The sequence below is a fragment of the Suricata suricatta genome, chromosome 17 (assembly GCF_006229205.1).
Source record: "Suricata suricatta isolate VVHF042 chromosome 17, meerkat_22Aug2017_6uvM2_HiC, whole genome shotgun sequence".
Taxonomy (NCBI): Eukaryota; Metazoa; Chordata; class Mammalia; order Carnivora; family Herpestidae; genus Suricata; species Suricata suricatta.
In genome coordinates, this window is record NC_043716.1 from 9,928,962 (window position 1) to 9,939,558 (window position 10,597).

The following is a 10,597-nucleotide window of genomic DNA, read 5'->3' on the forward strand; positions in this document are numbered from 1 at the left end:
TGGCGGGCCAGGATGGCATCTTTCTGGGTGGCGAGGAGGGTCCGCATGGTGTCGGGCAGTACCCGGAGTGCAGAGAATATGCGCTTGGTGGCCACATCCTGTGGCAGGGAGAAAGGAAGGCACGCTGACCATCTGCCCCGAGGCCTGTCCAGGAAGCAGGTGGGGGGGACTCCCTGCCTCCCGAGGCCCGGCCTGCCATTCGAGGCCAGCTCACCTGCTGCCGCACGTACTCCTCAAACTCCTTCTTGGCAGCTTCCACCGTCCTCAGGTCATGCAGCTGGGCGGCAATCTGTCCACGGCAAAGCCAGGCTGCCTCCCTCGTCGGCTGCCGGCGCCCTCCTCTCCATCCCAGTGCCCCCCACCCCTGCCCAGCCCCCCAGATGTGCCCCAGGGTGGGGGTGGGGTGGAGGGCCCCCTACCTCGTCTGGTGAGGTGAACCCGGGCCCCGTCCTCCCCATCCAGCCTGAGAGGTTCTGCGGAGACATCACAGGAGGGGTCAGGGTGGGCAAGGGGCCCAGCCAGGCTCTCGGGGCCCGGGGCCAGGGGGCTGGCGCACCTTGATTTCCTGAGCTAACTGCTGCCCCGTGAGCAGGCGTCGGTCCCCCCTGGCTGCGGGCCGGCCCTCGCTCCAGTGCCCCTGGCAGCGGCTCTTGGCGTGCTGGGGGGCTGCACTCAGCACGTCCATGACGTAGGCACAGAGGTGGCGGACCTCGTCATCTGTGTCTGAGGAAGAGATTCCTCATGCTGAGGAGACCGGGGGCTGAGCAGGACCGGGCTTTGGGAGGAGAAAGGGTGTCAGAGGCAGGGAGAGGCTTGCTAGGGCGACGGGGTGCCCGGAGGAGGGCAGGCCGAGGGGCCTTGCTCCCGGGGACACTCACCGCCTGGGCTCCCGTGGTCTTTGCTGGCCCGCCGCCCCCCGGAAGCCGGCAGGAGGTAGCAGCGGGCTCGCCTCCCTCGGAGCAGCTCCTGAACCCTGGGGTATTTGCCGGAGGATTTCTGAGAGTGCAAAGGGGAGACCTCTGAGCTAGGGGCCACGCTCCTGTTCTTAACTCCCGGCAGGCCCCCTCCCGGAATCCCCTCACTTTCTGCCCCGGTCCCACCACCACCACCTCCATCCATGCCCTCCGTGCCCCTCACCTGGATAATGTCACCCACGTGCCCCAGGCCTGCCTTGTTGAGGGGGGATGAGTCTCGGACTAAGAGATCCAGGTGCTGGAAGACAAGGGGTCCTGACACCAGCATCCGGGGGGAGTTAGAGTCTGAGGCGACGCGTCCGGAAATGGGTGGCTCACCTGGATCGGCACCATCCCATAATGCCTGCCCATCACCTCGGCCACGTGCACAAACATCTGGGGGTGAGGCACAAGGGTCACGGCTGGGCCACTGCAAGGACTGTGGCCCCCCCAGCCCCCAGGCACACTGGAGAACCCACAACCCCAGCTCCCAGCTCTGGGACTCCACTGCCTCTTCCAACCAGGCATCCCATACTTCACCCTCTGCCCTTGAACCCCCCAGCCCAGCTCCGGGTCTTGCATGAACTCCTCAGCCAGAATTGGAAGGCACCTCTGACTGCGGCCGACCCGGTCCCCTAGCCTTATGGTCAGGGCAGGGACAGGGGGGCGGGGGGGGGGGCACCCGAGACCAAATGTCTCCTCACCTCCAGATATTCCAGGTCTGTATCCTTCAGCTCCGGGGAGGTGTTGAGGATCTGGACCAAGGAGAACAAAATGGAAGAGGGTCTGCAAAGGCAAAGAGATACTGGGAAGACCCCGGTGAGGAAGGAGTTCACAGGCCGACTGTAAGGCCGGGACCTGGGAAACACCTGCCCGGGAGCCTGCGGGACCTGGGCTGGCCTTGAGGGGGTGGAAGGTATTGCTGACCTTCAGCTGCTCCCAGGGACTGTCGGCTTCCTACCCTCACTGACTGGGGGCATCCCTCCCTTGCAAGGGCAACCCCAGAGTCTGTGGGGACCCCGGACACAGGAGTCTGTGCGATCAGGGTCACCATCCCTAGCACTCCCAGGGCCGAACAGGGCTAAGATGCCCAGGCTGGAGCCCGGAGGAGGGGGCTGGGCGCCAGGTCCCAGTGCCCTCACCTGGTAGGAGCTCAGCATCGTGGTGAGGGCACAGAGCTTGGTCCTGGTTTCCCTGCTCAGCTCGGGGCTCATGGCATCCCCTGTGTCCACCAGGAACACAGCCACCTGTAAGGGGGGGAGGAATGGGGGGAGGAGGGAGATGAGCAAGGGGTCAAGCCCGCCTCGCTCCTCCACATGCTCCCCCTAGCCCTGCCTCTCCCCATACTGTCTTCCTGTCCCTGCCCCCAAAGCTTTCTTTCTCCATTTTGCCTCCTCCTTGTCCCTGCTCTCTTCAACCCCCCACGTCCCCCCAGTCCCTCCCAATCTTCACCTCCTCTGCCCTTGTGCCTCTCACCTTCCTCCCCTCCTTCCCCAGCAGGAAGGGGTGGCTCCACATCCATATGCCCCTGGTGAGGCTATTGGCACCCCACCTGAACCCCTGCAGGGCCCCTCCTCCTCTGAGCCAGCCGCCATCCCCAGACTCCTGTGGCGCAGAGAAGACAGCGTCAGGCGGGCCCCCAGCCCCCATGCCCCTCCCAAAGCCGGGCTGGGACCCCTAACCTGCCCTCACCAGGCCCGGCAGGCCCCGGAGCAGGTGGTTGAGGAGGAAGGTCTTCCCTGAGTGCTGCTCCCCCAGGACTGCGAGGAGGCAGACGGGGGTGTCCCTGGCCAGGGGGTGCTTCAGGCAGCGGTTGATGGCCCCCATCCTCAGGATGAGGCCCCCGGAGGCGTTGATGCGCACCAGCAGCAGCGGCTCCGCCCTCACGGCGCAGGTCTCCTGGGCGGGGAGAAAGAGGGTTCCCTGAGCATCCAGGCAGTGGGAGCAGGCCCCAAGGGTGCAGCGTGTCCACCCCTGACTCCGTTTCTCGCCCTGCCCTGCTAGAATAGTGCCAAAGCCACTGTGCCCCTTCTGGATTCAACCCGGGTCCCTTCACGCCACCCCCTGCCCCCCATGCCGAGGCCGGGCCCCTGCACCTGCAGCGCGACGGGCGGAGGCCTCTGCGGCAGGAGCCTCATCTTCTCCCCCAGACTCCGGAGGCCCCTCGTCTGCTTGCATATCTTCCGGCACTCTGGACAGCACGGCGGCTCGCAGCCCGGGATGCGGTGTGTGCTGAAGCACCGTGCGCAGAAGTCGTGGCCACAGTCCAGCGACACGGGCTCCCACAGCCTCTCCAGGCAGATGGAGCAGGCCGGGAGCTCCCGCGGCGCCGCGGGCCGGGACCCCAGGCCCAGCTCCAACTTGGGGAACGGCGCGTGGGACCTGGGGACGCAGAGCAGGCTGCTGGGAGCAGTGTGTGAGGCACGGGGAGGGCAGGTCAGGAGTTTGAGGGGGCGGGGGCTCCCAGAGAGGCCATGCTCTACCCATTCCTCACTGACTTGCACCCCAGAGCCTGGGACCCCGGAGTGGAGGCAGCGGAACTGTGGTGACAGTGCTCCCGACAGGGAGAAGCCTGGATGGAGTCCTGGCCCCACTGCAGGGTCACCATGCAGCCATGGGCAAGCTCCTGCCCCGACCGGGGGCCCCAGTTTCCTGAGTGTGCAAGAGGGAGGTGAGCAGCCCTTGCCTCAGACACCACGGGGGTGATCACGGGGTGCGCACAGCCCTGCCTGGTGCCAGCACGAATATGCACTGAAGCCCCTCTCCCACAGCCTTCCATCACAAGGGCTTCCTTAGGGAGTTGCTGGCTTCGGCGGGACCCCCTGGGAGTGCCACCTGCATAGCTAGGGGACCATAAGGAGGGGGTGAGAGCCTCCCAGCGGCGGGGCAGGTGGCTCTGCTTCGTAGAAGATTCCTTCCGCTCTCCCACTCTGCACTGGATGTGGTCTCCATGTAGCATCCACCGGATTTTCCCTGTGCCTCAGGCCCTCCCCTGGCACAGCCCTCGGGGAGAGGCCGGGTGGCCCCAGGCCGAGGGTTCCTGGAGAGGTCCTGCCCGGCAGGCCCTGCCACTCACCAACTGTTGCGGCCGTTTCCCATGAAGCTCCGTTTTCTCTCCTTGGAGACAAAATTGGGGGTTGGGGGGGAGGAGGACAAACTGTTATCTAGAAGAGAATCCAGATTTCTGTCTTCCTCCTGGGTTTCGGTGGCCCCCATCCCCCCTCCGCAGACTCATCCCTCCCTGTCCCCAGGTGGCCCTTCCCACCCCCACCCCCCACCCGCACCCCAGATCTCAGGACCCAACGCTCGCCTGTTTGCCAAGCCGGTGACAGAAGGAAATGATTGACAAGGCGGACCTCGGCATGGGGGGCTGGGAGTGGGGAGAGGTCTGGAAGCAGAGAGCGGAGGCCCCGGACCCCACCGGCAGCTGCGGCAGCAAGGATGACTTTCCTCCTAAGGGCTGGCCGAGCTGTGGCAGGTGGATGGTGGGTGGGGGATGGTCGCCCCAGAGGAGCCGGCAGCCACTCGTCAGAGCTGGAAAATAAATGTGACAGTCGGGAAAGAGGAGGCTGCCTCTGGACTCACCCCAGGGGGAGGAGACAGGACTGCGGGAACCAGGGCTCCGGAGGAGGGAGGGATGAGCCGGGCTCAGAATCCCTGGCAGGCTCTGGGATGCAGGCAAGCCGAGGTGGTGAGTCGCCATGGAGACGGAAGGGAAAGATAAGGACAGGGAGGGGGAGGAGGGATGGAGAGAGAGAAGCCATATGGGCGCATGGCAGAGACGGAACTGTGGGCAGGCACTGCCCCTACTGGCCTGGCCAGGGTTCTTCCCGGCGGAGGAGCAGGGTGCGCCAAGGGGGCTGTGTGGGAGATGGGGCAGAGCACCCCCGGAGAGTGACAGAGAGCCTCCCTTCGGTCCCGGGAGGGACACTTTCCTGAGCAGCCGGCTCTGTGTGGGGCCCAGGACGCCAGCATCTTACACGTGCTCCTGCGCATTCCCTCTTGCCCGGAGCATCTCACTGGTGCCAACAGTGAAAAGCTGCAGCTTTCCTCGCCCCCCTGACTTCCCTGACACCGGCGGTGTGTCCCCTGAGTCTTCCCCTTCCACAAAGCTTGCACCCCGCTTCAAACTTGTGACTCTCGCCTCTGGATTTTCTAATGGCCTCTTGAGTGGGCCCCTCGCATCCACTCCCGAGTACACAGCCAGCAAAATCTCCCTGAGCACAGTTGGACCCTATGCTGCTCCAGCACCAGCCACGGCTCCCTACAACCATCTGATCAAAATTCAAACCACCTGGCCTGCATCTGTGGGCCGGGCACTTCCTCTCCAGCCTTCGCCCTCTCCTGCCTTCTCTGCCTCTGCACCTTTGCGCCTCGCCTGCAGCGGGGCTCCGCCTCCTGCCTCCTGAGAGACCCTCGCAGGTCCAGCTCAGAGGCCACCCCCTCCTGGGACCTCCCCCTTCCCAACCGGACGTGATCTTGCCCTCAGGTAGCTCATAGTCAGGCGCCCGATTGTGACAGTTTCGGAGGAACCCAGGCCCCGGAGCCAGATTTCCCATCTGACCCGATTTCTACACCTGCCCTGTCCAGGCACGACCTACCCGGGTAAGCTGCCCTCCTCTCTGAGCCTGAAGCACTCCAGGTAGATTTCACTTTTAAAAACACAAACTCCGGGGGCGCCTGAGTGGCTCAGTTGGTTAAGCAACCGACTCTTGGTTTCCACTCAGGTCATGATCTCGCAGTTCATGGGTTTGAGCCCTGGGTCGGGCTCTTTGCTGTCAGTGCAGAGCCTGCTTGGGATCCTCTCTCTCCCTCTCTCTGCCCCTCCCCTGTTCCTCACTCTCTTTCTCCTTCTCAAAATAAATAAATAAACTTTGAAAAAAGCCCCAAAAAACAAAAACACAAACTCCAAGCTACACTTATGAAGAGTTTCCAGACGGGGAGGCCCAACGTGGATGCCCAGACACAGGTCCTTTCTGAGGGTTGACCCAGAGTGACTGCACCGATCATGTACCCAAGAGGCCGACCCTGGTCACCCTGGCTTGCTGTGGGGACACCGGCTTACAAAGGGCTGGAGGTGGGTGGGGAGGCCGGCTAAAAGGGCTGGACCCCCACCCAGGCCAGGCACCTGAGAGAGGGACCCGGCCCGGGAGAGGGACAGGCGGGAGAGACACTGCATCCCCAGCCTGGGAGCCTCGCACTCCTGGAGAAAGGCCTGGACCCCAGTCCTTTGCTCCTAAAGGCCCCTGCTGCTCTCTGGGCTCTGGGGGGAACTTGTGGCCCAGGGAGGCTGGCTATGGTCATTAGGTGTGAACGGCCCCGTTCTTTCCACTAGGCTCTTTAGGCCTGTGAATGTTTCCACGGTCTCAGAGAAGGATTGAAACCTGATGGGAACGTGAGAATCTGAATGTCAAATCAAACGTCATACCTGCTGAGTTTGGTGTCTGCTGTGTCCACACGATGTGAGCTGGTAAATTCAGTTCGTGTCATCTGTGACGTCAGAGGCAAATCATGAGTGCCACCGAGTCAACGAATGTTTACTGAGCACCTGCCAAGTGCTGAGCACTGAGAGCTAGGTCCTGGGGCCTCAGGGGTGACCAAAATGGAGAACATAATAGCCTTTTCGCGCTCACACACTGTAACTGGTCATTTGTTCTTAACAAATTCAATGTTGTAAAGATCATACAAATCCTCTTTTAAAAAGTTCATGGCAATATATTTCAATTCCATGTGGGCTGTGGGCAATCCTTGTTTTGGCATGTCTGCTCTGACCTGGAGGGAGATTTCCCCAAGGTCAAAGTTCCTGAGCCTGCCAGGTAAGCCCCGCCCAGGAGGGGACGCTAGCAGGTTGGCCCCATGCGCCTGCCCAGGGACCTCAGTGGCTGGAAAGGAAAGGAAGAAAGTCGGGCTCTGTAGGGCAAGGATACCATGTAGGTCCTCCCACAGGGCCCCCCACCTGCCCCCAGGACTCACAGGGTCAGGAAAGGCCCCCCTGAGAGCTGAGTGGTGCGTTCAGAGAGAGCAGAGCCCCCAGGAAGGGAGTGGTACTGGCTTTCAGGAGCGTGCGCTGTGGGGAGTGAATTTCAGGCCCCGGAGACAGACTCGTTCATTATTCCATCCATTTGTCCATTCGTCCACCCAACAAACATCGCGGTTCCTCCCTCCCTGCGGGCCCGGCTCCGACTGGCCCAGCTCAGGCCCTTGGACTCCTGACCTCTGGCTCCAGCTTCCCGCCTGGGAGGAGGTAAGGGGGTAGAGTCACTTTGGGAGAAACTAGGAGCCAAAAATCCTCCTACCCACAGACATCGTTCTAAACACCCCACGTGCATGAACTTACCCTCAATAACATACCCTATGATGGAGGTGCTATATTTCTCCCATTTTACAGATGAAGAAACGGGCCAGCGAGGTTGTCACTTGTGGAAGGTCACGCAGCTATTAATGGCAGAGCTGGAATCCAAACCCAGACAGACAGTCAGGCTCCTGCACCCGAGCTCTTAGCCACTACACTCTATGGTTTTCCTGGGTGGCAGAAATCGTGTCAATTACAATAAACTTGGAAAGCAGTATGTGGTCCTGCTGTATCTCAGGATGTGGTCACCTACTCCAGAAAAGGAAAGAAAAATTGGCCCAGGTCTGGCCTATGCAGAGATTAGAATCAGAAATCAGGCAAGTAAGTATTGGACGGTATTGACCCCAGCTTGCTGTGTGGCCTTGACCAAGTCACTCACCTTCTCTGGGCCTCAGTTTCCTAATGTGTAAGTGGAAGGGGGCTCAATGAGACCAGAGGTCCCTTCTGTTGGAGTGTCCTGCCCCTCTTGTGCCTCCCTGGCCTGGAGCTTCCAGAAGGCACAGGGCAGGCCGGCACTCACCAGGAAGCCTGGCACAGTAGGCACCGGTGAGCGCTGGATCCCCCCAGCATTGCCAGCGGTGCACGCCATGTCGGGGATGGGCACACCCTCCTCTACTGTGGCTGTGGGACCTTCCGGTCTCAGGGGCGTGCCTTCTCTGGGAAGATCCAGCCACCCGCATCCCCTGGCTTCTGCCCAGGTCTCCAGCCTGAACCCGGGTACACGGTTCTCCACTTCTCCCTGAGCCACTCCCGGCCCCCTGCTGCACCCCACCCCAGGTCTGAGCCCCAGCTTCCCTCACCAGCCCGGCATCCCAGTCCAAGGTCCGCCTCCCTGGATGCAGTGGATGCAAACAGCTCTCTCTCTGGCTGTGGCCCAGGCAAGAGTCTGTCCCTCCTTGTCCTCTCACAGCGTCTTCCTCCTACACCGTCTTCCCAGCAGACTCACGTGTCGCTTCTGCCCTGGGAAGCCTGCAAAGGTCTCTATGCAGCTGTTCCCGGTAGAGCCCTGATCATTGAGCAGGGTGTGGTCACCCACCCAACGTGTCCCCGAGGCCTGGCAGGTGAGGGAGGAGTCCACTCACCCAGACATCCGTCCACCCATTCGTTCCCTGTCCATTCCTCCAGGCATCTGTTATACACGCACTGATTATCTACCCACTCATTATCCATTTATATATCCGCCCCCCAGTCAGCCGTCCACTCCCTCATTACCCTTCACTAATTCATCCATGTGTGCACAACTCACGTCCTATATTCTTTCATCCACCCATTCCCCAGACACTCGTCCATGCAACTTCCCGTGCAGGCACACATGTATGATTTCCTCCAGCCACACACCCACTCACTCATCCACTCATGCACCGACCCCATCCAGCCACCCCCCACCCACCTGTCTCCGTCCACCCCCCACTCCCCTTCCCCCATCCACCCACCTGCCCATCCATACATCCATCCACCCATCTGTCATCCATCCACCCATCCATCCACCCATCTGTCCATCCATCTATCCACCTACCCACCGATCCACTCATTACCTACCTGCTCCCCATTCCCCCAATCCATCCATCCTTTCAGCCATCACTCAACTTTGTGTCTGTCCATCCAATCATCCATTCTCACCCTTATCCATCCATATTGCAAACATATATTAAGCACTATATACCCGACATCACGCTGGCCCTGGGAGTAGACTAGTGAACCTTCATGGTGCTTTCAGTCTAGTGGTGGGGGGAGGCAGAAAAATCGTTAGACAAGTCCTGGGTGATAAGTCCTCTGACGGGTGAGTGAGGGGTGAGGCAGGGGGACCAAGCAAAGGCACCTCACGCAGATCTGGACATCTGGAAGGCATCCTCCACAAGGCAATGCCCAAGCTAAGCCTGAATGATGAACACAAGTTGGCTGGCAAAGCTGTGGGGGCGGGAAGACAACATTTCTGGCAGGGACCCCAGTGCTTGCAAAGACCCCGAGGAGCGAGATAAAGAGTCTAGCCTGGATAGCTTAGGAAGCGAGGAGAGGCAAGGGAAACAGGGCCCAAGGCCCACAGGGGCCCGTGAGCCCCCCACCCTCTGCCATCACCCCTGTGTCTTGCCCCACAGAGCTCTCCCGCAGGGCTCAGGAGCCCACTCTCTTGTCAAGCCAACAGCCCCTGGGCGCTGTCAGGTGTGGTGAGCTGGGTGGGGCCAGTGCTGCAGACGCCCCAGCTGCCTTCATGCCCTGACCCTCGCCCTGGCCCCCGACGTGCCCCCCATGCCCTGTGGGCCCAGGGTCGCCCTCACTTTCACCCTGGCCTTTACCAAGGTGCCTCCTTGTGCAAGCATCAGAGCCCCGCCCACACAGCTGGGCCCGGGGCTCAGGCCTCCTCCAGCTGAAGGACACGAGAGCCAGGCCAGAGCCAGAAGGAGGTGCCAGCTCCTGAGCACCTGCCATGTTGGCCGGTGTTTTTAAGTGTGGAATAAAGAGCAAGCTAAGGCCGAGCGTGGCCCCAGCCCTGCCCTGAGGCACCCCCTTGGATTGGAAGGCCAAGCCCAGGCTGCAGCCCAGATGCCCGAAATCCTGATGACATGGGGGAAGCGGCAGCCAGCTCGGTCTGGAGGCCATGTGCTCCCATCCCACAGATGGCCGTGCTCAGTGTCTAGTTTCAACATCTGTGTTCAGAGCTGGGCTCCCAGGGGGGACGGTCAGCAAAGAGGGATATCAAAACCAGTCTCTGAACTCTACAGCTGGGCAGCAGGCAGTCCAGATGCTAGAGGGTCCAGACCCACGTGTGGCTGCTCATGATCCTGGCCTTTAAACCTGGCTGCACCCCCTCCTGCTTGCCAGGGTCTGGGACTTCCCGTCAGCAGCTGGAGGAGAGTCTGAGCTCCCCCGCCTCCTTTTCAAAGCCCCGTCATCAGTTTGATCCCTGGCTTCCTGAAAAAATTTTCATAATAAAAAAGGTATCTAACGTTTACTTAGCAGTATAGGATTCATATGTTGCTCCATGAACAGACTCAGTGGATTATTCGCTCCATTTTTTGGATGGGGAAACTGATGTTCAGAAAACTGAGGAGACCTTCCAGTGCCAGGCCTGGCCGGGGGAACCGGCGGACTCCCTGACTCCCAGGCCTGTGTCTCAACTGCCCACCAGGTTCTGTGGGCTTTACCGTGTCCAGAGCGTCCCTCAACATCTCACCTCCACGTTTTTGCCCCTGCCACTGCCCTGCCTGGGACACCCTCACCATTCTCACCCCATCCAGGTTGGCTCCCACTTCCCGCGTGGAACTTTCCCCAGCCTTCTCTCTCCTCCCCTTTG

At 61.1% G+C, this 10,597-nt stretch overlaps 1 protein-coding gene across 1 annotated transcript in view; it reads right to left on the minus strand.

Moving 5' to 3' along the window:
• RNF112 (ring finger protein 112) overlaps positions 1-4,624 on the minus strand; it is a 5,952-nt gene extending 1,328 nt beyond the window's left edge. Inside the window, exons 1-14 of the mRNA XM_029928879.1 lie at positions 4,264-4,624; positions 4,030-4,070; positions 3,050-3,335; positions 2,646-2,852; positions 2,430-2,558; positions 2,096-2,200; positions 1,658-1,708; positions 1,293-1,349; positions 1,138-1,212; positions 879-996; positions 557-723; positions 420-473; positions 215-289; positions 5-98 (exon numbers count right to left, since the gene is read on the minus strand). Of these exons, the coding sequence (XP_029784739.1) occupies positions 5-98; positions 215-289; positions 420-473; positions 557-723; positions 879-996; positions 1,138-1,212; positions 1,293-1,349; positions 1,658-1,708; positions 2,096-2,200; positions 2,430-2,558; positions 2,646-2,852; positions 3,050-3,335; positions 4,030-4,070; positions 4,264-4,317 (1,513 nt within the window). The 5' untranslated portion in view covers positions 4,318-4,624. The remainder of the gene's footprint in view (positions 1-4; positions 99-214; positions 290-419; positions 474-556; positions 724-878; positions 997-1,137; positions 1,213-1,292; positions 1,350-1,657; positions 1,709-2,095; positions 2,201-2,429; positions 2,559-2,645; positions 2,853-3,049; positions 3,336-4,029; positions 4,071-4,263) is intronic.
• Positions 4,625-10,597: the final 5,973 nt, after the last annotated feature.